Consider the following 26,850-nt stretch of genomic DNA (forward strand, 5'->3'; position numbering starts at 1 on the left):
AATTAAATCAGCCAGGGCACGAAAGTGAAGATAGTAAAAAAACTGGGCAGTGCTCAAATGCAGAAGATTCTGACCTATGATCCATTACAAACCTGTTTGTATTGTGCAACAACCTGTCATAAACTGTTATCTTACTGATCTAACAAGTGCTGTTATATAATACCAACTGAAAAAATGGATGATGAATTGTGTCATCTCACTTTTTCAACCCAATTATTAATTGTAGCCACATCTATTCAATTCAGGATAAACTAACAGAAGTGGTTATTGTCTGTTATTTCAACCTTCCACCCTCCCAGCTTTTGTGATCACACAAGAATGTATCAAAATGTAGCGATCACACAAGAATGTATCAAAATGTAGCGATCACACAAGAATGTATCAAAATGTAGCGATCACACAAGAATGTATCAAAATGTAGCGATCAAGTACAAAAGAAACACAGAAAAAAAAATGTGCATAGCATTTATTTATTTATTTTTATTTTTTACAGGAAAAAGCATCAGAAAGTTTAAAAAGTATGAAAGAAGACTGTGTGAAAGAAATGGAACAGGCTGTTGAAGAGGAAAGAACAAAATCAAAGGTATTATTCACTTTATTGTGGTGCTAGTTTGGTATGTTCCGTGGAGAGAGATTTAGCTTAGTAGTGGAGTATCCATCTGACTGTAACTTTGATGTTTCACACCAATTACTACCTGGATATTTGACATCTTCAGTGAACATTTTTTGGCCCATAATTGAAAGATTGTTAAAATAGCAACAAATTCAAAATTGCAAGTAAATAATATAACTCCAGATGGGAAGGCAGTAAGTGTAATGAGCGTCACAATTTTGTTTTACTTAGAATTTTGAAACCCAGTCCCTACCAGTCTTGAATCGGATGACAAATCCACTATCCCACTGTTGTCAGAGTTTTAAAACATTGATAGATGTTTGAGAAAGTTACTAGTCCTCATAGAAGCTTTGGCTAGTGCCATATGTATGATAGTAATACAGCCTAAACCTAAACTTAACTAACCAGGACCGAGGGCTAGTCCTCATAGAAGCTTTGGCTAGTGCCATATGTATGATAGTAATACAGCCTAAACCTAAACTTAACTAACCAGGACCGAGGGCTAGTCCTCATAGAAGCTTTGGCTAGTGCCATATGTATGATAGTAATACAGCCTAAACCTAAACTTAACTAACCAGGACCGAGGGCTAGTCCTCATAGAAGCTTTGGCTAGTGCCATATGTATACTCTTCAAAAGAAGAAACGCAAAACCACATTGTCGTAACATTTGGAGAATTGATTTAATTATTGAATGGTGAGTCCGATAATTACCAAATGTTGCAGGATTGTTCACAATTCACTCTAGTCCATTGTGAGTAAGTGATAGGACACACCACCAAGGTCAAGGTCATCTGGAGTCAATACCGGGTGTGGCCTCCGCGTGTGTTGACAACTGCCTGGCACCGCCTGCCCATTGAAGCAACCAGAGTACGGATGACGTCCCGGGGGATGGTGGCCCACTCAGCCTGCAAGGCTGCTGCCAGCTCGGGCAGGGTCTGGGGCTGTGGTTGTCGCTGTCGGAGGCGTCGGTCCAACTCGTCCCATAGATGCTCAATTGGGTTCAAATCCGGTGATATCGATGGCCAAGGAAGGACATTAATGTTGTTGTTCTGTAGGAAAGCCGTTGTGAGACGTGCTGTGTGAGGCCTGGCATTGTCATGTTGGAACACTGCGTTGGCGTTGGCCATAACTGGAACGATGTGTGGCCGGAGGATCTGGTCAATGTAGCCCTGTGCATTCAGGTTGCCCTGCACGTGGACCAGGTCAGTTCTGCCAGTGTGTGAGATGGCTGCCCACACCATGACACTACCCCCGCCGAATCTGTCCACTTCCTGCACGCAGTTTGCCGCATAACGTTCACCACGACGCCTATACACGCGACATCTTCCATCATGACGTCGGAGCAGAAATCGGGACTCGTCACTGAACCACACCTGTCTCCATCGCAGTTGAGGCCATTGTCGATGAATCTGGCACCACTGCAGTCGGAGTCGACGGTGTTGTGGTGTTAAGATGACACCTCGAACTGAACGTCTGGCACGAATTCCTACCTCACGTAGGCGGTTCCGTACGGTCTGGTCGGATATCCTGTGCAAACCTGGTATTGTTGCGGCTGTGGAGGTGGCAGTAGTCAATCGTTCCCGAAGGTGGCGTACCCGGATGTAGCGGTCCTGCCCGGGGGTAGTGACCCGTGGTCGACCGGATCTAGGGAGGTCACGTGTTGATCCATGTTGCTGGTAACGGTCCCACAGTCTGGAGATGGTGCTTGGGGACACATGGAATGCCCTGGCAACGGCCGTTCTGGATTCGCCTGCGTCTAGTCGGCCGATGGCATTGTTTCTCTGCGGTTCACTGAGACGTGGCATGTCCTGGATTGTCAACTGTCGGCCAGATACAGAGGCCAGGCAAGCGAACACCCTGCACTTTTATACTGTCGGTGTTCATGTTGCACGTGCAGACAACGCACGTGCAGTGGTGACATGGTTTGCACGTGGCTGCGTTTTTGCGAATATTCACATTTTGAAACTTTATTTTACAGTAGCTGCGTTTTATCGAATGTAACCGTGGGAATGTGTTTGGGACATGCAATGACCTTATATTCACAAAGCATGAACCGGTAGGAAACATAAAATCGGAGTTATAACCCATTTGTACCCTTTTGCGTTTCTTTTTTTGAAGAGTATATGATAGTAATACAGCCTAAACCTAAACTTAACTAACCAGGACCGAGGGCTAGTCCTCATAGAAGCTTTGGCTAGTGCCATATGTATGATAGTAATACAGCCTAAACCTAAACTTTTTCTATAGCCATTACCTGTCCTCAAACAAGGGCACCTCCCCCCCACGCAAGTGGTCTGGTCCGAACATCCCAACAGCCAATGGGATGGCCTAAATTCTTCTACTGCATACTGCTCTCTAGTTCCGGACACATGACTGTAACTTCCTTCTTTTTCTCTTCGCTAAAGGGTCTGGACGTCCTTTTGCTTGGCTCTGTTTGGAGTCAACTTTTTTTATAAGACCTTTGGTTTTGTATTTGTATTTGCCGTCAATTGCGGACTCCGTAGCAGAAGTATTACGTTCGATGCTACCCACTATGCTGAAAGAGACTATGGTGTCGATGGCGACCTTACCAGAACCGGCGGGTTTGGGGTCAGGTCCGGTTCCAGTCCCCTCTTTGGGGGGTGCGGCTCCAGGATGCAGGACTTCAGATGACAAGCCTGCGGTTCCTACGCAGCCATCTGACAAGCGGACTCAATCAGTTAGACGTTCCACGGCTTCCAAGGATCACCGATCTTCAGCGGGGAAGTCATCTTCGGCGCAGCGGAGCCGGGACCGGAGCCGGGACCGTAGCTGTTCCCCACGACCTGCACGGCTCCCTACGGGTTCCGTGGATCGGCAGCGCAGACCTTCTATTGAGGCTTCCGAGGGTTCTCGACAGGACCGTCCACAGTCCGGTTCACCAGTGGCTTCTGTTTCGGCGGATCGATTAGCCTGTGCTCGAGTGCTTCGAGACTTTGGAGATGCAGCGCCTACAGCGGTTTCCATCCTTGATGAGCCTGACTCTCCTGACCATATGACTATGAGGGATTGCTTGGCGGTCGTCTATGACATGTTGCCGTCCTTGCCACATCCACCAACGCCGTCCAAGAAGGGACCGACACCGATGATAGCGACTGATGTCCCTCCGGAAGATGTGGTGATCCGTTCCTTGGCAGCCGGTACACTCGTATCCGAGGTGGCGACAGATTTAGACCGCACCTTTAAAGACACAGCGTCCTTCGTCGCCTTCCCGTCTTGGAATCACCGTATGTATCCGGTGTTTGACATGCCCTTTACAGATGGAGCTCTGTCTTTGGATGAAGATGTTCACCGTCTTGGGAAGTCGTCAACTGTTAGTCCGGGGGAAGTTTGCTATTTTTACATGCTACCTGGAATTTTGGTGTGCAAAGCATTTTATTGCATTTATGGAGACTATTTATAGTATAGATTTCAAATCCAATTGATGCCACTTTGTAACCTTTGGGCAATTTGAGTTATTAAGCTTCAAAGCGGCGGCCATCTTGGATTTACATATAATGTGTAACTTCACGTTCAGTTAACGGATTTTGATGGATTTTTTTTTAAATAGCAACTTGTTTCACTGACTAAGGTACTGGTTCATGTTTAGTAACTGTAAAATAATTCACCATCATGGATTCTGGAAGCCATATTAAGTAATATTTGTTTGATGTCAAACGGTGAGCATTTAACAGATGTGGCATGTTTGTTTCCTTTACAGATATAATTTCCAATAGGATGCCATGAGTACCACCCTCTGATGAAGTAATGAGTACACAAGAGGCTGAACATTGTATATTTAATTGCAGTCGAGAAGAAGATGTCAGTACTGTAGGTCCAACTCGTGTAAAGTCCATAATCGCTGCAAGTCAGATACGTGGAGATGATCTACACAAACGTTTACACGAACAGTTGACAGCAGATCACACTTAACAATACATTGTCACAGATCATGTGTGTCTACATACACATCAATGACACATATTGAACGATTTAAAAAGAAGAAACTTAAAGAAGCAGCAGTAGGTGAACCAGCACAGAAACGTACACGTCGTTCGGAAAAGAAAATATTCTCTTTCATCACAGACTGCTTATTTTGTGTCGAGTGTTGTGCAGAACGTGACCCTAAGCATGCAGATAGATGGAGAAGATACTCAGTTGTGAGGACTGTGGATCGTCCCAACCAGAAAACATTTAAGGATGTCATCCTTTCTGTGTGTGACATCCGAAATGATGAGTGGTCCAACCAAGTGCGCATTAGAATATCTGCGGCAATCGCTGATCTTCATGCAGCAGATGCGCGGTACCACCATGACTGCAAAGCACTATTCATGCACTCAAAGTACATTGATCTTTTAACCACAGCAAATCCTGGTGGGGAAGTGGATGCAGCATTTAAAGGAGTCATCAACAGTATGTTGCTTGATGAACAGCACATATGGAATAGTGTAGAATTGCTAGATATGTATCAGGAGTATGGTGGTAGTAGTCTTTGTCGTAAAACTCTGATTAGTTTAGTTTGTGACCATTTTGGTGATCCATTAATTGTATTGTCATCACCTGGTGTTGCTAGTTTGCTCGTTTTCAGAAAAACATGTGCCATAAATATTGTAGCCGCAAATGATGACAGTAATTACCTTAAGAAAATTGCTACTGATATTGTGAAAGAAACTGCAAAACCAGATAAATCTGTGTACAATGTGAGACTTAACAAAGATAACATTAACACTGGTGTCAGTTCAACTCTACTCCAACTCCTTGAAGAATCAAAAGTTCCCGATTTGCCATCAGCCTTTGTGGCTTCTGTAATAACGAGCCACATTAGCAAGTCACCAACGCAACTTCAACTTGCAATTACAAACTTACTGCAGAGTAAGAAGTTAATCACAGAACTGCATCGTTTTGGCATTGCAACTACATACGATGAGTTCCAACAGTTTACTGCCTCTGCTTCTGCTGATGCTGTTAAAACTGGGAAACAAAAATGCCTAGTGTCTGGAGGGAAGCTTGTGCAAGCTGTTGGTGACAACTTTGATGCCAATATCGCATTTCCTAATGGTATTAAACAAACACACAATATGGCTGTGATCATAACCCAGGAAAATGGATCAGCCAGTGAATACAAAGAAGCAAACAAATTCATAAACAGGTTGCGAAAAGTAGACTTGAAGGACATAAATGTTCAAGATGTGGACACATGTCATTACCAATGCCAAGTAGTGAAGCTAAACATGCAGTGACAGCTCTTAAAGTGCTGGCCCATCAAGTTGTTTCATTACAAAGGGCTCAGCATATTGACTTCATGTTTTTGAAATCAATAATCAGTGATGATAAGACACCCGAGTACAATGGTTTCAATGTGAAAGAAGTTCGAGAAGCTGGATGGACACTACAACCAGCAACTAAAGTGACATACTTACCCATGCTAGACATGTAGTTCCCCAGAACATACGCGCATGGTGGTTGTAAAAGTTCTACGTACAGTATTTATGCATGAAGATGTGCAGAGTTTCGAATCGCTGATGTTGATCCTCGAGCAGAGAGCAATTCAAAGTCGTACTACTCGTCTCTGGCTTGATTCCTTGATTAAACCAGTACTGATCATGATGCTGTATGTCCGCGCAGAACGAGAAGGTGAGTGGCCACTTCACTTACTAGCTACTGATCGTATGCTTCCATACTTTGGAGCTGCTGCCCACTGGAACTACTTCCGATATGGCACGATCTATTCCATGAAGATGGCAAAGATGCCTAAAGATCTCCTTAAACATTTCATGGACAAGGAACATTTTATACGACATACGCCAGGCCTATGGAATGCCATTTGGAGCGACATGATGAATGAAACAACTATGATGAGATATGGCCATGGTCCAGGTAGAGTAATAGGTATTACACTTAACCAGAAAGCCTTGCAGCGCTGGACACTCGGTCTACACATCAGAAGTCAGCTGCAGAAAGACCTGGTGGAACTGGATGAAAACTACAAGTCCAGTCATGTAACATCTCATAAAGAAGAGAGTATATCCAGAATTAAATTGGATAACGAAGACAGAAAGAAGATTCGTGATATGCTCAGTACATGTATCTCGCCACTTATTCCAGAAGAACATCCAGAGGAATTGGTGAACACTGCTACCGGGAAAGTGGCAACCAATGCAGTCAATGTGGATAGAGCTCATGAGATAGGCTGTATGCAGTTACAGACGTTCAAATCAAACTTACCTGATGGATTCTATGCACCGCTAAGTAAGAAAGTGGTAACAATGGAATCAGTAACAAAATCTATCACAGTTGGAGAAGTTGATGTGGTTGATACAGCATTGATTTACTCATGTGTGATAGCGTTGCAACTCTCTCGTGATTCACTCACAATGGACGATGTGCTGAAATATGAATTGGCACCAATTCCGACTGCAATGTTTCTGGATTCAGGTGACATGCGTATTGCAAAGAACAAAGCTGTATTGAAGAATAAAACAAGCATTGAAGTATCTGCACGTTTGTATGCTGTACCAGAAGCAGTGATAATAGATGGCTCTGCGATATTATGGATTGTCCATTGGCCTTCAAAAGGAACTGTTTCTGACGTTGTGTCGAATGTTACAGAGTATGTGTTGTGGAAGCTCAAATGCAGTCGAGTGTATTTAGTATTTGATCGATACTATGCATATAGTATAAAGTCCACTACACGAGCTGAACGTGGCAAAGCAGCAGGAAGGGCCCATAAGCTGACCAGACAAACTCCTTTACCATCCAAGTCTGTTGTTCTGACAAACATTCAAAACAAGACACAATTAATTGACATCATATGTACAAATATCACTGAATGTGTCAAATCAAAGGACATGTCAAACATGCTTGTTGTAACTGGCAGTTTAGATGTTCCAACACAAGTGTTGCAGAACATTGACACACAGAGAACTGACTTGAAAACCACTCAGGAAGAAGCTGATATAATCATCGTGCAACAACTTATTCATGCTGTTAATGCATTGTGGGAATAAAAGTGTACGTGTCATATGCGATGACACCTGATGTGTTTGTTCTGCTAGTGTATTTCTACTGGAAATTTGCATTTGTCAGCCACGATAACGATGGAAGCTACCAGTGGTGAAAGAAAGCTAATAGACATTGGACAAACTGTAGAAAAACACATCGACATTGTACCACATATACTAGCTGCACATGCAATATCTGGGTGCGATACTGTTGCTCAGTGTCATGGTATTGGAAAAGCAACAGTTCTCAAGAAGTTGAAATCAGGAGTTACTTTGAACAAAGTGGGACTGATCAATGCAGATATACAAGAGGTTGTACAAGAAGCTACTTTCCTCATTAGTAGCTGCTATGGGCACCCAAGTAACAATATGACACAGGCGAGAATAACAGCATGGTCATTCAAAACGGCAAAGGCACGTAAATCAGCACCACAGTTATCATCCCTTCCACCGACAACCGAGGCATTTCAGGAAAATCCTAAGCGTGCTCACTTCCAGGCAATACAATGGTACGCAGCACCTCTTCCGGATCCACCATCACTGGATCCAATACATTTTGGATGGACACGTGATGCAAAAGCCAAAACATTGATCCCAGTTGGAATTCCAAATAATGCATCAGCTGCTCCACCAGAAATCCTGCAACTAATAAAGTGTTCTTGTCGATCAGACCACCATGTGCTACAAATAGATGCAGCTGTTTCGCAGCAAAACTGGCATGCACCATGCTCTGTAACTGTCGAGGGAAGTTTGATGTATACTGCAGTCAACATACTCAGGATACAATATCTTTATCTGATAATGATGAAGAATGCAATGAGGATGAAGATGAGAATGATGCTACTCTGTGAAACTGAGATCGAGAATTTGTATGTGCGAACTTGAATGTGCCTGATATGTGATGCCAACAGCAGCTTGCCAGAGGTAGTTGGTTAGGAAAACATCCTATAGTAATTGTTGAATATTATCGGATGACTGAATGACTTTGAATGACTTAGGTTGCCGATTGGAAAAAGCCAGTGCATACTCCATACATATTTTACATTGATAATTGTGTATTTGTATTGCCTACATAAAGTTTGAATGGCTCCATAGTATATACATGGTAATACATTAAATAATGAACCAGCTTCTTGTGGTTTTTAAAATGCGTAATCAGTACCTGTAATGGAAGACTAAGTTAGATATAAAAATAAAATCCAATATGGATATGACCAAAATCTAGGATACATAATTACTTTACAGTCATTAAATGTTAACCAGTCTCTTATTCAGTGAAAAACAAGGTATTTAAAAAAAAAGTTTGTTAAATTCCAATAACCGAGCGTTAAGTTACAAATTCTACGTAAATCCAAGATGGCCGTAATTTTGAGGCTCAATAACTCAAATTGCCCAAACGTTACAGAGTGGCATCAACTGGATTTGCAATCAGCACTATAAACAGACTTAAAAAATGCAATAAAATGCTTTGCACACCAAAATTCCAGGTTATTTGAAATTCTTCCAGACTATGTGGATTTGACAGACAAACAAGTACAAGCCATGGATACTGCCCAGAGACGTTGCTTGTTTGTGTTATCTTACTTGGACGTTTTCCTTGCTGCGATGGCCACCCAGGCAAAAGATGCACGGTGCTACGCGCTGTTTCAGCAATCGGCACAGATGCTAGCTTTCCTGACATCTTCGGTGACTTCGATGTCTTCGATGTTGATGCAATACCGTCGCCAGGCTTATCTGAAAAAATCCACTTTGGATTTCCAGCATAAGAAGGAGCTGTTAGCTCAACCGTGGTCCGCAACGAAGCTGTTTGCAGGCAAGGTTTCTGATGTGGTGAAGGCCAATGATAAGGACCAACAGTCGACAGCAACTGTCAAAGCGTTGCAACTTATTTCGACGTTGGAATCCACGAAGCGAAAGTCTACATTCACTCCACAACCACCATCTAAGCGCTGGAGAGGTTCCTTTCGAGGTAAACCTTCTCGACGGTTTCCGGACAGACGACCATCCGGTCCTCCAGCTCGGACCCAGGGGAAGCCTGGTCGACGTTGACGCCAGCCAACAGATCGTGGACTGCTCAGATTGCTTCAACCTACGCCCGCCCCTGATTTTGAACCAGAACAACGATTCGGTTTTGACGCTTCCGGTGTTCAACACACCGGTCGGAAGATCCATGGTCGGAAGTCGACTTCGCCGTTATTGGCGAAACTGGCAGACACTTTGCCAAGATCCGTTTATTACGTCGATCTTGAAGACAGGGTATCGTCTGCAATTGTCTGCCATCCCTCCATTGACCACTTCACCTCGAGAACCGCGGCAGTCCGTCGCGCAAGTCAAGGTTCTACAGGAGTCCGTCAACAAACTGGTGGAGAAGGGAGCCGTTCGCAGCATTTCGGAAGCACACTTAACACCCGGCTTTTACTCGGACATCTTTCTCGTACCGAAGAAAGATTCTCTGGAGCTGCGAATGATCCACAACTTGGCGTTTTTAAACGACCACTACCTGTCTCCTCCTCCGACCTTCAAGATGTTAACGTTGCGAGATATCATAGCTGTGATCAGACCGGGGGACTGGCTTGCCTCGCTAGATCTCAAGGACGCCTACCTGCACGTTCCGATGCATGCCGATTTTCATCACTACCTGCGGTTCGTGCTACAGGGTCGGCATTACGAATGGACAGTCCTGCCCTTTGGGATATCCATAGCGTCATGGCTGTTCACCAGAATCATGACTCCGATGTCCCGCTTCCTGCATCGCAGAGATATATCCTTTTACCCGTACCTCGGCGATTGCCTGATGAAGTGTCACAGCAAGACAGGGCTGACTGCACATGTTGCCTTCATCATGGACTTTCTCAAGCATCTGGGTTGGATTATCAACATCGAGAAATCTCAACTGGCTCCCACGCAGTCTCTACAGTTCATAGGCGCTTGGCTTCGACCCGACCTGGGCCTCGTTCAAGTTCCTTTAGACCGTTGGGAGAAGATCCAGACCATGATTGCCATAGCCCTCACCGCTCCAATGACCTTCCGCGGTTGGCAGAGTCTCCTGGGTCTCCTCACTTCCGCCCAGGATTTGACACTCAGAGGTCGTCTCCAGTTGCGGCGCTTGCAGATGTTTCTCAACCCGTTTGTTCGTTTCAACAATCCAGACTTGATCATCTCACTCCCGGACGATCTACGCTCCAGCCTGCAGTGGTGGCAGCTCCGATCGAACGTCTTAGGTGTCTCTATGCGGGCCTTCATAGCCACTCATCACCTGTTCGTCGACGCGTCACTGGAAGGTTGGGGAGCCCATCTAAGCAACCAGACTACTTCAGGGCTGTGGTCTCCCGGCGAACTCGGACTCCACATCAACCTGCTAGAGTTGTTGGCAGTCTACTACGCTATCCTTCATTGGCGACAGATGTTGACAGAAGCCTCTCTCATGGTGGCCACAGACAGTACTACCGCGGCGGCTTACATCAGTCGTCAGGGCGGAACTCACTCCAGCAGTCTGCTGCAGTTGACTTATCGTCTCTACAAGCTGGTCGACGAAATTCCATTGCAACTTCGGGCTCGTCATATTCCAGGGGTTTCCAATGTACTAGCCGACACATAGTCCCGGCCGTCGTCTCCACAGCCGACGGAATGGATGCTCCATCCGGAAGCGTTTCGATGGGTGTGCAACAGACTTTGGACACCAAACATCGATCTTTTCGCCACACGATTCAACCATCAGCTGAGGGTTTACGTGTCTCCGGTGCCGGATCCTGAAGCTCTGGATCTCGACGCATTGGCCATCAGCTGGGAACAGATGGACGCATACGCTTTTCCTCCACCAATCCTCCTTCCAAGGGTGCTGCAGAGGTTTCAGCTGTACCATTGTCGCCTGTTACTCATTGCTCCGATGTGGCCATCCAGGATGTGGTATCCAGATCTAATACGTCTTGCCGATCCACATCCTTTACCGCTGCCAGACTGGGATCATCTGTTGCTGCATCCCACGTCAAGACTATACCATCCACGTCCGCAGTTGTTCCAACTGCACGCGTGGACTTTATCTCCAAGAGTTTGAGGAAGAAAGGTTTTTCTTCACAGTCTACGGCGGCCATTTTGAAAGCGCACAGATCATCTACTACTGCGGCTTACAACGTCAGATGGCTTTGCTTTCACCGATGGTGTGTCGGGAAAAAAACTCAAACCTCAGACGATTCAGATACCTCGTCTTGCTGATTTTTTGCTGTATCTGCGGACCACTTTACGATTGAAGGGGTCTACCATCGCTGGGTACGTTTCGGTCATCATCGCTACTGTTCGTGATGTCACTACTGGAACGAAGTTATCGGGTATTCCTGAGATCCATAAGATGATCAAAGGGTTTCGCCTTGAAGATCAAGTACACTGGTTTCGGCCACCAAGATGGGACCTGAATCTGGTGTTACGAGCGTTATCGACCGCACCTTATGAGCCTATCGAATCCTCTTCCCTGCAAGATTTGACGCGGAAGACAGTGTTTTTACTCGGTTTCGCCACGGCTGCCCGTGTCTCAGAACTCCATGCTCTTGATGTAGACTTGGTACGTTTTCACCGAGATCGGCGTGCAGTCAACTTGGGGTTACTCATGACCTTTGTTGCAAAGAATCAGTTACCAGACCAAGCGCCTCGCTTGTATGTTGTGCACCTGCCCTGCACCTGTTGTGCACCTGCCCTGCACCAGTACATCGAGAGGACCAGATCTTTTCGACAACATCGTAAAAAACTTTTCCTCTTCTGTAACCAGAGTCGGTTGAGGGATATTACCAAGAACACGGTGGCCACCTGGATTCGGTCTTCTATCCTGACCGCCTATCAGAAGGAGGGTTTACCTGCTCCGTCTGCTTCCAATCCGCATGAACTCCGTGCCTTGGCTGCCACGATGTCCCTGCACTGCAACACATCCATTCAGCACATCATCACTGGCTGTTTCTGGGCTACGGACTCCATCTTCGCCAACTATTATCTGAGGGATGTCTCCACAGAAGACGTTGAGGGGTTCCATCATCTGGGTCCGGTTGTTGCTGCACAGACTCTGTTGAATACAAGCCGTCCTCGTCGCCGTTGATGTCTGTCTGATTCTGGGCTGCATACCGAGATGTCCACTGAATCGACAGGTGAGGATTGCTTAGACTTTTGTTCTTTTGCACAGTTCACGCACTGGTGCCGGAACTTTTGTCTCGATAACCTTTACCCTGAACTGCATGTGGTTATTTGTTGTCGTTATTGAACTAACAGTTCTTTGGTGTACTAGACAGAAAACACTCGGGGGGCTTGTTCTGTTCAATGTTCTGACGGATGCACCTCATTAGGTTGTCGCTTGTTATTGAAACAAATAACACTTCAATACGTGAGGGTTACCTAACACCTGCATCCCTGGTGGCTATGACTTCCCACCTGTCAGAACCAGCATGAGATGTGGCAGCCGCCTCCTGGTCCTTGTTCTGGGAGCCGTACCTGCCACTGCTGACGGATGCCACCATTCTGGTTGTTGTTACTAACATCACCTGCATTGGTCTGTGACGGGCATCCCTAGGAGGAGGGCTTACCAAGGTTGGCCTTATTCTTCCACTAGTCAGCCTCTTTCCGGTTGGGGAGTTATCACAAGCATCTACGGATCTCGGCACCCACCACCATCTGTTGAATGCTGCCCTTGTTTGAGGACAGGTAATGGCTATAGAAATGGAGAAAACTTGGAGTGTTTTCTCTTTTATAGATACATTACCTGTCCTCAAGATTCATCCCGCCCGGGCCTCCCCGCTTCCTGTTCTCCGTGCGATGCGCTGAGGGAAAAAGAAGGAAGTTACAGTCATGTGACCGGAACTAGAGAGCAGTATGCAGTAGAAGAATTTAGGCCATCCCATTGGCTGTTGGGATGTTCGGACCAGACCACTTGCGTGGGGGGGAGGTGCCCTTGTTTGAGGACAGGTAATGTATCTATAAAAGAGAAAACACTCCCAAGTTTTCTCCAAACTAACCAGGACCGAGGGCTAGTCCTCATAGAAGCTTTGGCTAGTGCCATATGTATGATAGTAATACAGCCTAAACCTAAACTTAACTAACCAGGACCGAGGGCTAGTGGATTAGTTGGAAGATGCAGGTGATAGTTGAAAGATGCAGGTGACCGTTTTTGTTATGTTTACTTGTAATAACTGCTGTTTTTCAGGAGTTACTGGAGGAGTCCCTGAAGGATGCGAAGGAGCAGACTAGGGAAGCTGTTAAGGAGACCCAAGAGGCAGCTCAGCGAGAGATGAAGTCATACGTCCAGGAACAGAGACAGGTATGACTGGCAGTAATTGACACATGAAAAAACCCTAGCTGGGGTTGATAGTGATATCCTGGACCATTGGCCAAATTAGAGCTCCAGGGGCCTTCAGATATTCACTACCCACATAGAGATTTGTAGTCTACATACATTTGTTCAGTCTACTTAGAGGAACTAGGACCTCAAGGCTTAGCATGTGTGGATGACTTAATATTTTAAATCTTCACTTTAGCTTTCTTTAGATCACACTTAAGCACGAAACTAATGAAATTTAAATTTGGGATTGTAAATGTTTTTCCTCATGAAATTTTACTGTAATGGATTCAAATAATGTTTTTTAGTAATTATGCCAGTTAAAAAAAAAAAGTCTCTAAATAGTTGTTTATGTTTTATGACAATACCAGTATCGCTGATGTTTTAAAAGTATCTGACTATCTAGTTTTGGGGATGAGATGTTAGTCAGTGATAAAGCACTTAAACGAGATGTTGTAGGATCAGTCCTCAACTGACTGAAGTTTTTTTGCTATCCCACTAAGTGCCTCATGACTTGTGTGTCGAAGACAATGATGTATTCTTTCTATGGGAAGGATCATATTCCTTGTGACTTTTGCAGGAGTAATGTATGGAGTAATGTATGTGACAGTAGTGGGCTTCCTCCCACTCTCTAGATTAAATGACAAAATAACCCTATATTAGATACCAAACAGCCCAGGTTTAAAATGTGCTTAGATGTTGGACAAACAATCTCTTTCATTTCAACTTACTTCCGTGCTTATATCCAATTAAGGTTCAAGCACGCTGTCCTGGACACACACCTCAGCTATCTGGGCTATCTGTCCAGGACAGTGAGTTAGCTGTTTGTTGGTTAGTGAGAGAGAAGAGGGTGTAGTGGCCTTACAGCTACCCATTGAGCCCTTAAGAACTTGCTCTGGGTTAGAGCCGGTACCGGGCTATGAACCCTGTACCTACCAGCCTGTAGTCTGATGGTTTAACCACTGCACCACCGAGGCCGGTAAATAATCTCTAGATGTTAGGCAAACACTGTCTAGATTTTAGACAAGATGTTAGACAAACAATGTCTAGATGTTAGACAAACAATCTCTAGATGTTAGACAAACAATCGTTTTCAGGTCTTATTTTCTCTTCAGGCTGATTCGGTGCTGCGCCAGCGACATCTCTCCACCCTGGACTTGTTTCTTGATAGTGCTCGCAGACAAATCAGTCTTCTCCTCGAAACTGAGGCAAGCGCATCGGCGTCAGCAGACACTCCGTCCTCTGTGAACAAGTCGGACGATGCTGAATCACATCACCAGTCAGACAGTGACAAACCAGCTTCCTGACACCAGCGATAACTAAACATGCCTACCAGTGGTTGTTAATGTGAACAGACAGGGTTTAATATGGTTGTGGATATGCTAGTTGAAGAATGTTCCTGCAATTGGAATGGACATGAAACAACTTGGATATGGATGTTAACGTGAATAGACATTCTTAGAGAAGGATGTTAATGTGAACATTCTTCACTAGACACAGATGTGAAATTCAACATTCTTTGCTAGAGATGGATGTTAAAGTGAACATTGTTGGCATTGAATATTAAAGTGAACACACATTGTTAAAGATGATATTAAAGGGAACATTGTTGCTGTTAGAGATGAATGTGAACAGTGAACCGACATTGTTAGATATGGATGCTAAAGTGAACATATATTGTTAAAGATGGATGTGAATGGTAAACAGACATTGTTAGATATATTAATATATGTGGATAACTTCTGTGAACAGCTATGCATTTCCTATGAACAGCTGTGTACAGACATTTGAGCCGTGAAGGTTACTAGGTATATGTTCTGTTAACAATGTACTGTGTCTGAATGTACATTGTTAAATGGATGTAAACCTAGCGACACACGTCTGCAAACTGATCCATTTATCAGATCTGTTTAATGCATGTGTTAAACAGATCCGTGAAACCATGACACATATATCCGAAACCAGGTCCGTAAAACCAAGGATCTCTCGAGACTCCCTCACAACTTAACACCAACAAGATCAGGTGAAAACTGATTTTATTACTTTTCGAAACTACAGGAATACATAAAAGATGTAAGTATTCTAAGTAATCTGGTCTGATATAATCACATGTTTGACTTCAGGTCAGAGAACCTCACACTGTGCAAATTGTGAGTTCCATCAGTTAAATGAAAGCAAGTCCCAAGCCATTGTTTATCCCAGCACCGAGACTAGAAAACTATAGTTTCCTAATACAGGGTCTTCCCAATGATACCAGACCTTCGTTTTTGACGGGCGCGGGCGCTATCACGCCCGTAAACCCCCGTCAACTCAATCTGACGAGCGCGAAATAACGCGCCCCTAAATTGAAGAAATCACACTTGTATTTTGTTTTAACTCTACCATTTTAATTGAATTCAATCCACAACGCCACAAACCTTTCCATTCTGTTCACAATGAACTTCCTAGAATACTTTTTATAAATTGAAACACGATTGGTTGTTTATCTTTAATTGAGCCAATCATCTAGGAGTTCACTTATTATTAAGATCTCGTCGGTTTTGTTTAATTTCGTACAATGCAGGTAATGATTAAGAAATTTATTTTACACTGTCATTTTGGTCACATACAGGAAAAAAATATTAGGTGTGTTGTCCAATAATTCTATGTGTACAATGTTTATACATGTTGATATCACAGTAAATGCGTACACCAACAAAAAACTAATTTAGTAAAGCAGGTTTTGTTTTCGTTAATAGCATAGCGATGTACTCGCAGACATTTCTACTTTCTGTTTCATGATTTTGAAAACACAAAACATTAACTCTTAAGATATTTAATTTAGAAATCATTACTCCTCAAACTTAATCATGTTCATGGGTGCAATTCCTCTCGGTCTCTTGCCTCTAATTCTGATTATTTTGAGGGGTGCTATTTTTCCCTCATCTGCATTTTGAGGAGTGTGATTTCCACCCCCCTCGTAAGCATTTTGAGGAGTGCGATTTTTAGCACTCCTGGGTTTTTAAAAAATGAAGGTCTGTGATACGTCATAATATGAGAATCCTTGCTCCGTTAATGGAACATTTTCGAGTAGTGTCCGAAACGTGCAACATTAAAAACCATTGGTTCGAAATCATCTGTTTTTGGAGGCGTTTTATGGACAGTAAATGGATGTGATAAATGGAATGTTAACGGATATATGTGTCACTAGGTTAACTGTTTATATTTTATGTACAGTTACGTAAGTAGCCGGTGTTTTTACATGGATGTAAATATTTTCAAGTGACAGCCATGTACTGCATGCAAACAGACAATACTGAACATGGATCTTAATGTATTTATCAATTTATACATTAAAACGTTTAGCTATAGATGTTAACATATACAGCTTGTAAATAAACATGCTTGGCTAGTGGTGCCAGTGTATGGGAGCTTAATGCAGGAGTACATATATACTCTGTGCACAATAACATTAAATGATTAGGATTTCAGAACCACAGTAAGTCGATGGATATTTTTATAAATGTCGAACATATAATGTAGCATTAGCCTTGTCATGTCGCATCATATCAGTGATTCAAACAGTCTGTGTTTATGAAGAGGAGTATACAGAACATGTCCATAATGGACATCTGATACTTGATAAATGTGGTCTATATTGTCAAATGGCCTTAAAATAAACGTAAAATATATTTGTATCAGTGGTTGTCATACATGTCATTGTTAGAAGTATAAGCAGGTTTGATGGTATTTTCATGAAATATAATGTTAATCTGTCTTGTATAATACTAAATTATACAAGGGAAATTAAATTTTGTATTTACTAATATCAAAAAGTCTTTAATGACTAAGTATGTTTGCCTCAATAATTATGACTTGAACTTATTAAATAAAGACAGTCATTAGCTTATGTGATGGTGTGGCATCCATCATCCATTGTCAGTCAACTTTTCACATTTTTGACTTCTCCAGTTCACCGACCAACCAAACTTGGTCCAAATGATCCTCTCATGGCCGTGACCAAGTGTTGTTATTTACCAAGGGCCTCATTCACAAAGGTCTCTTAGGCTCTGCTAGACAACAAAGCATCCTCTTAGCAAGTCTTTTAGCATTGCACTGCGACATCGCAACGTTGCTAGAGTTTAGTGAATTAGGCCCCAGATGAGCAGTTCAGGCCACATGGGCCTCTTGTTTTAATTAGGCCCCAGATGAGCAGTTCAGGCCACATGGGCCTCTTGTTAATTAGGCCCCAGATGAGCAGTTCAGGACACATGGGCCTCTTGTTTTAATTAGGCCCCAGATGAGCAGTTCAGGACACATGGGCCTCTTGTTTTAATTAGGCCCCAGATGAGCAGTTCAGGCCACATGGGCCTCTTGTTAATTAGGCCCCAGATGAGCAGTTCAGGACACATGGGCCTCTTGTTTTAATTAGGCCCCAGATGAGCAGTTCAGGCCACATGGGCCTGTTGTTAATTAGGCCCCAGATGAGCAGTTCAGGACACATGGGCCTCTTGTTTTAATTAGGCCCCAGATGAGCAGTTCAGGCCACATGGGCCTCTTGTTAATTAGGCCCCAGATGAGCAGTTCAGGACACATGGGCCTCTTGTTAATTAGGCCCCAGATGAGCAGTTCAGGCCACATGGGCCTCTTGTTTTAATTAGGCCCCAGATGAGCAGTTCAGGACACATGGGCCTCTTGTTTTAATTAGGCCCCAGATGAGCAGTTCAGGACACATGGGCCTCTTGTTTTAATTAGGCCCCAGATGAGCAGTTCAGGCCACATGGGCCTCTTGTTAATTAGGCCCCAGATGAGCAGTTCAGGCCACATGGGCCTCTTGTTAATTAGGCCCCAGATGAGCAGTTCAGGCCACATGGGCCTCTTGTTTTAATTAGGCCCCAGATGAGCAGTTCAGGCCACATGGGCCTCTTGTTAATTAGGCCCCAGATGAGCAGTTCAGGACACATGGGCCTCTTGTTTTAATTAGGCCCCAGATGAGCAGTTCAGGCCACATGGGCCTCTTGTTTTAATTAGGCCCCAGATGAGCAGTTCAGGCCACATGGGCCTCTTGTTAATTAGGCCCCAGATGAGCAGTTCAGGACACATGGGCCTCTTGTTTTAATTAGGCCCCAGATGAGCAGTTCAGGCCACATGGGCCTCTTGTTAATTAGGCCCCAGATGAGCAGTTCAGGACACATGGGCCTCTTGTTAATTAGGCCCCAGATGAGCAGTTCAGGCCACATGGGCCTCTTGTTTTAATTAGGCCCCAGATGAGCAGTTCAGGACACATGGGCCTCTTGTTTTAATTAGGCCCCAGATGAGCAGTTCAGGACACATGGGCCTCTTGTTTTAATTAGGCCCCAGATGAGCAGTTCAGGCCACATGGGCCTCTTGTTAATTAGGCCCCAGATGAGCAGTTCAGGACACATGGGCCTCTTGTTTTAATTAGGCCCCAGATGAGCAGTTCAGGCCACATGGGCCTCTTGTTAATTAGGCCCCAGATGAGCAGTTCAGGACACATGGGCCTCTTGTTAATTAGGCCCCAGATGAGCAGTTCAGGCCACATGGGCCTCTTGTTTTAATTAGGCCCCAGATGAGCAGTTCAGCAGTTCAGGCCACATGACACATGGGCCTCTTGTTTTAATTAGGCCCCAGATGAGCAGTTCAGGACACATGGGCCTCTTGTTTTAATTAGGCCCCAGATGAGCAGTTCAGGCCACATGGGCCTCTTGTTAATTAGGCCCCAGATGAGCAGTTCAGGCCACATGGGCCTCTTGTTAATTAGGCCCCAGATGAGCAGTTCAGGCCACATGGGCCTCTTGTTTTAATTAGGCCCCAGATGAGCAGTTCAGGCCACATGGGCCTCTTGTTAATTAGGCCCCAGATGAGCAGTTCAGGACACATGGGCCTCTTGTTTTAATTAGGCCCCAGATGAGCAGTTCAGGCCACATGGGCCTCTTGTTAATTAGGCCCCAGATGAGCAGTTCAGGACACATGGGCCTCTTGTTTTAATTAGGCCCCAGATGAGCAGTTCAGGCCACATGGGCCTCTTGTTAATTAGGCCCCAGATGAGCAGTTCAGGACACATGGGCCTCTTGTTAATTAGGCCCCAGATGAGCAGTTCAGGCCACATGGGCCTCTTGTTTTAATTAGGCCCCAGATGAGCAGTTCAGGACACATGGGCCTCTTGTTAATTAGGCCCCAGATGAGCAGTTCAGGCCACATGGGCCTCTTGTTTTAATTAGGCCCCAGATGAGCAGTTCAGGCCACATGGGCCTCTTGTTTTAATTAGGCCCCAGATGAGCAGTTCAGGCCACATGGGCCTCTTGTTTTAATTAGGCCCCAGATGAGCAGTTCAGGCCACATGGGCCTCTTGTTAATTAGGCCCCAGATGAGCAGTTCAGGCCACATGGGCCTCTTGTTTTAATTAGGCCCCAGATGAGCAGTTCAGGCCACATGGGCCTCTTGTTTTTGAGAAATGTCAAATTCAGTAGAGTAAATATACATGTAGTTTGTTTTAAAATAAGACAATTTTAAATCTATATACTTCTATTTATACATTCTATCAGCTGAATGAATGCCTTGTGTAGTTCTGAGGCCATAATTACACTGCACATGCACAGACGTATACATGTACGAACACTATATTGAGGGGCTTGATTAATTACTCCCATAACTCAGATTACGTGCATCCATTTAATATATTAACATACAAATTTGCATGCTAAGGGGAGCTAAAAATTACTCTCCTTGAACTACAGTAATCTGGAGTAAGTGTACGCTCGCGGCTCGCCAGAAGTTTATCTAGATGAACTAATGGAGTAATGAGGAGCGAGACTGCTAACTCCCCTTAAATGGCGAAGTCTGGATACTCATGTTTTATGGATGTAGAAAATCAGAACATGTTCTAGTCAGTGAGGGCAGAGACACTGCTGAAATGTGTGCTCAGTGGAAACCGATACATACTAAATACATTGATTTATTATCCAAGCAGGCCTTCAACCTGGGAAATAAAAATCATAATTTCTCACTGGGAAATTATCATGCATTGATGCAACGGACAATATTATTGGATGATTTTTGAGCTTACAGACCAATTACTTTGCCGGTACTAAATATGATGTCATTACAATTTGGACGTCACTTTGTTTAAAGAGTTTGCATTTACTCCTCTCAGTTTTTATTGTTAAATTTGTAATAAAATGTTATTTTAATACATTTAGTTATAGATTTTGTAGAACTTTAGTTTTTGAAAGTTATCTTTGATTGTGAATAAAATGTTAAGTTGTAGCAATACTCAAAATAGTGTAAAATTGTTCACATGTACGTCATTTCTATACAGGGCCTACAAGGTGCTAGTAGTAATAGAATAACAAACGCGAGACCAGTTATAAGAAAATTTATGTCGATAGTGAATAATTTTCATTTGGCACTTACTAAAGCTTGTGGCAAGTGAACATTATTTCACTGGGAACTTAAATTTGATAATATTTGGTACCTCGTTTATTTCCTCTATATAATATACTCTTCCAAAAAAGATTTGGAACTCTAATAAGAATTTACAATTGCCAAAATTGTAAGGTATATTAGCTGTGGAGAATGGTTGTATGATAATAGTGAATTAATTGGGCAAAAATTACAACCGGTAGTTCAGTATTACAGTAGGTTTTATGACCGATTGAGGTCAGAAGTGAAATTTGAAAATTGACGTTTTTTTATCAGTAAATCGTAAATTCAAACAATAAAAATGACTAAAAACAAAACAATAACAACTGTATGGTCAACAGAATGAAAAAGATTGACAGAAATAATGTTCCACAGTGATTAATCGACCTTCCTGGAAATTGTCAAAATCGAGAATGACACCCCACGGACGTGTACGGGGCAACTGTGTGATGCACATTTAAACTATGGAATATGCTTCGGTGTGTTGATAAACAGACCTGAACGTTCTTTACTAGGATGTCTGTGGTCAAAACGTATGTTCGGTCTATGAGTTAATATTAACATTAATAATTCAGGTTCCCCTACTTTTTTGGAAAAGTATAAATGAACAGAATTAATTAAGAGCTAATAGACTGGATCATTAGTTAAAATGGAATGACCAACCTCAAAGAATTTTCTTCAATACTATTTATGTACTGTAAGTCAGGAAATGTAGCAAGGTCATACAAGACGGTAATCTTTCATGATGTCAAAAACATTATTTCAGTTGATCCTAAAACTTACCCTTATTCCTTATTTAGTTTCTGATATGATAACCTTGCTAAAGTTCTATGTCGCTAATATATGTCACTTATTTGGATTTAGCTAAATTTTAAGATTGCTAATATTTTATGATTTCCAGTATTTATGAAAACCAGCATTTCTGAAATATTTAATAAAATAAACATCAGTTACGTATATAGTTAACAAATAATTAAGTTCCACTGCTATACATAACAAGTGTAAAATGACATTAATGATTATTTGTTTAAATACAATAAATTAATTAGAAATGCATGATCATGTGACATTTTCTGACTGATAAAGGTGATTTTCTGTGACAGTTGAACTTTTTTATTATTACCTGTCAAGCACAAGGAAATCACACCCAGGTATTTATGATAGTTATCTAATTAGCTGTTAGTTTTGAGAATGATTTAGTTTTGAATTTGTGTGGGCGTTAAATGTAAATTTAACCTTGAACAGTTTTAAATGGCAGTTGGAATTTCTTTGTTTCCTGAACATGTTATAATGGGTTATTCTATTATTTTCATAGGGAGTACAAACTTTGTTTAATATATACGATTGCAAATAATTATGAGGTTTTTTTAATCAGTTTTGCACTTGTTAGCTACTGAGATTAGATTGCGTATTAATAATAATTAATTGTCACCTTTTAAATCTAGATTAGTGTTAAACATGAATGTAAACACCATCCACCCCTTTAGGCGAGTCCATTATCGGAAATACATTGATACTTGTGTTCAAGAAATGTCAGTAAACTTTGAGATTGTGCATATTTTATGTATTTAGTGGAGGATTATGTAGATTTGTGATTTGTCAGTGGTACAAATGGTGTATGATTGATTTTATTAGATTTCATGTTTGTTTGCATCCATACTATTATGTTGTACAGTGAAACTCCACTATTGCGACCATCGACAGAAATTATTAAAATAGGCTTTAATAGTGAGGTGGTCCTAATATTGATTGTGTATTTTACGTCCCAGCCTCATTCCCGACTGTTGTCAACAATGTCTGAACAGATAAAATTAATAGGTGATGACGGTGTATTAGTATTGACATTGAACGGCAAGAACAGTCAAGTGTCAAGCCTACTTCAGTTATTTTTCTTAATTATTACACAATAGGAATTAACAACGGACAAATAACACACTCCCAATGTTAAGGTCATCCATTGCCCCAAAGGTAATACAAGCATGTGACTTCTGGCTCTTGTGACTGCAGCTAATCGTTGTGTCTGTTCAGTATTTGTGAAAAATAAAATACTAGAATGGTATTGCATTTGCTTTCATAAAAAACATGTTACTCCGTTTAACTTCTATTTTTCAACATTATTGCAAGTTACACAATTAAAAAACGTTTACACAGTATATTCCAGAAATTAACCATGTCATGCTAATTTTTAGACTAATTGTTTGCCAGAATGAAAGTAATACCTGGTCATTTGAGCTAAATAAAGCTAAGACTGTTTAATTACTTGTACAAGTAACACATCTGTCGAGGACACCTAGGAAAGATTTGACCATGTTATTTATTGCTTGTCATTTCTGTGACCATTCTTCCCACACTTTCTTTGACCTACAATCTTTGGAATTGTGACCTTGGATCAAACAGCCAAAGCAAAGTCGACTCTAACAAACTGCATCTTTTCAGCAGCTGAAGAGTCCGCTAAAGCTGGACATTCCATGGCCCTGTGATTCTCACTACACACGTAACACTTGATGATTCTTCTTCACTGATCAGGTAGATCCTGTGTTGAATGAACACCACATCGATAGTCTTTATTCAAGGCTTCTAGATTATGGTAGCCCCACTCCCATGACTAGTTATATTTAATGTTGGGCTAGTAAATAACTACTATTGCATTGCCTAACAGGGCTTCTAGATTATGGTAGCCCCACTCCCATGACTAGTTATATTTAATGTTGGGCTAGTAAATAACTACTATTGCATTGCCTAACAGGGCTTCTAGATTATGGTAGCCCCACTCCCATGATTAGTTATATTTAATGTTTGGCTAGTAAATAACTACTATTGCCATGCCCGACGGCAAGTGAAAAAAAAAATTGTCAAATGTAGAAATTTAGTCTATTTTGTAAATATGAATCCTGCTCCCACCCCAACCCCCAAATGTTAGTGTTTTTAAGCTCTATCTCCCTCTTTAGATGACTTATCTGATTATTACTTTTATTTAGTAAAATTGTATTACTTGTAACTTAAGGTAAAGTAGGGCTAGCGAATGTTTTAAATCACTGATCCTATGGCTAGTGGATTTTATTAAAATTCTAGAAGCCCTGTCTTTATTCTGCTCACTCATCCAGTCTTTCTTACAACCAGTTTCAACGACACCAAGGTCTGGATCAAATGCAGATTTTAGTTGTTTCCACACAAAGTTACTTACATATTGTACGGTTGGAGTTTCAACATGATTAGGATTTTGGTCGCTGTGCTTTTCCATTTTAAAATAAAGTGATCAGGAAACCGCCTCACAGTTTGACTCTCTTGTTCTTCATTGTTTTCGTTGATCCATTTTAAAATAAAGTGATCAGGAAACCGCCTCACAGTTTGACTCTCTTGTTCTTCATTGTTTTCGTTGATCCATTTTAAAATAAAGTGATCAGGAAACCGCCTCACAGTTTGACTCTCTTGTTCTTCATTGTTTTCGTTGATCCATTTTAAAATAAAGTGATCAGGAAACCGCCTCACAGTTTGACTCTCTTGTTCTTCATTGTTTTCAGTGATCCCTTTGATGATGAACGTCGTTGTTTTTGACGTCACAATCCACTTCTCGATGTACCTCTTGATGGTCCACTTCTTGATATACAATGTACCTTTTGACGATCTACTTCTCGATGCCTCGTGATGTACGTTGGTTGTATTTGTATCTGAAAAAATAATTCATGCATTGCAAAGTAGCTACACAGTTAATAATATATCAAGTGACAAAGTTTGTAAACCTTGTCTGTCATGTGATGTAATGTTTGACCCTTTTGTTAACTTATTAATGAAAGTTCTGACAATGTCACTTTCTTGCCCAAATTGCTCTTTTACGATTTGTAATGCTATTGCATAACATCACCCCCCCCCCCCCCCCCCCCCCCCCCCCCCCAGAACCCAGACCTGAAATTATTCTTTCAGCATCATTTGCAACATGCATTTTCAGTTGTACCATTCACATGTCTGGTAAATGGGGTTTATCATGAACATGAATGCTAGAGGTTTCAATGAATTCAACATATTTCAAAGAGTTGCCATCAAATTTGCTAATAGTAACAGTCAGATTATCTCTACTTGTTTTAATAAATACAACACTTCTCCTACAAACATATTCTGTACAGGTTCTGAAAGCAGAGTTTATCTATAAATTCAGTCAGATTTTTCAATCCGTTACTGTCGCCTGTCACCATCACTGTTGGAACAGAGGCTCTTGTTGAAGACGGTACATTTAAAGTGCATCCATTCAAAGACTCTATTTACATACAGACCATTCACAGCGCAATTGTTGAAATAACACTGTTTGAAACCTGTCCACCAGAAGCTGGACTATTGATAGGTTGTTCATTTAATACACAGACTGTGGATTTAAAATTTGATTGTTAACACAAGTCGTGACTCGATTTCTGCTCTGTGTTTATTAAACTCAATGAAAGAAGCGAAATAGACTTCCTAGGAAAATCTATCATTAAAAAGTTCAGCTTCCCAGTGAATTTCAGTAAAAAATCTTTATGTATCTCATCACGTCTTTTCTGCAGTCACCTTTTGGTTATATCATGCTGACTTCTAGAATTATGTATCTGATTCATAGCATGCGTGATTTTTCCTCAAAGGTGTCTTCGTCTTCTTCTTACCCCGTCTTCATCAACTTCCTCTAGGCTTGTACCGAGGGCTAGATCGAGGCTCATACCGAGGGTTAGATTGAGGCTCGTACTGAGGGCTAGATTGAGGCGGCTCGTACCGAGGGCTAGATTGAGGCGCCTCGTACCGAGGGCTAGATCGAGGCTCGTACTGAGGGCTAGATCGAGGCTCGTACTGAGGGCTAGATCGAGGCTCGTACTGAGGGCTAGATCGAGGCTCGTACTGAGGGCTAGATCGAGGCTCGTACTGAGGGCGAGATCAAGGCTCTTACCAACACTGTCTGCTAGGTCGACATTTGTTTAAGACTTCGGCAGTCTTCAGATTTCACACACATCCAGAAACCTTTGGTTCAGAAGTTGAAATGAAATGACCATGCAAGCACAGGGAATTTTCTTAAATACAATGTACTGTAACCAGCATTACTGAAATATTTAATAAAATAAACATATTATCAGTTACATACAGTTAATACATAATTAGATTCCACTGCTGTACATGTGTAAATGACATTAATTATTCTTTGTTTCAATACAATAACTTACTTAGAAATTATTCACAAATTATCTAATACATGTATTGTTGTTTTGTAAGAAATATTTCATATTATGTCACATATGTGCCTAGCATAGTTTATGTCACTATCGTATGACAAAACAACATAATAGCATAGTTGGAAACAAACATGAAATCTGAATAAAACCAATCGTACACTATTAGTACCTTTTGACAAATCACAGATCTACAATAATCCTTCACTATATACATAACATTTGCACAATACCAAAGCTTATTGATATTTCTTGAATACAATTAACAAGGTACATGTATTTCCAATAAAGGACCCAACTACATGTACATGTAAAGGGGTG

General features: G+C 42.2%; 1 protein-coding gene across 1 annotated transcript in view; it reads left to right on the top strand.

Moving 5' to 3' along the window:
* The window catches only part of LOC121381175 (coiled-coil domain-containing protein 91-like), a 36,643-nt gene extending 19,845 nt beyond the window's left edge, over positions 1–16,798 (top strand). Inside the window, exons 11-13 of the mRNA XM_041510351.1 lie at positions 494–583; positions 13,790–13,903; positions 15,037–16,798. Of these exons, the coding sequence (XP_041366285.1) occupies positions 494–583; positions 13,790–13,903; positions 15,037–15,228 (396 nt within the window). The 3' untranslated portion in view covers positions 15,229–16,798. The remainder of the gene's footprint in view (positions 1–493; positions 584–13,789; positions 13,904–15,036) is intronic.
* Positions 16,799–26,850: the final 10,052 nt, after the last annotated feature.

Source organism: Gigantopelta aegis, chromosome 9 (assembly GCF_016097555.1).
Source record: "Gigantopelta aegis isolate Gae_Host chromosome 9, Gae_host_genome, whole genome shotgun sequence".
NCBI lineage: Eukaryota > Metazoa > Mollusca > Gastropoda > Neomphalida > Peltospiridae > Gigantopelta > Gigantopelta aegis.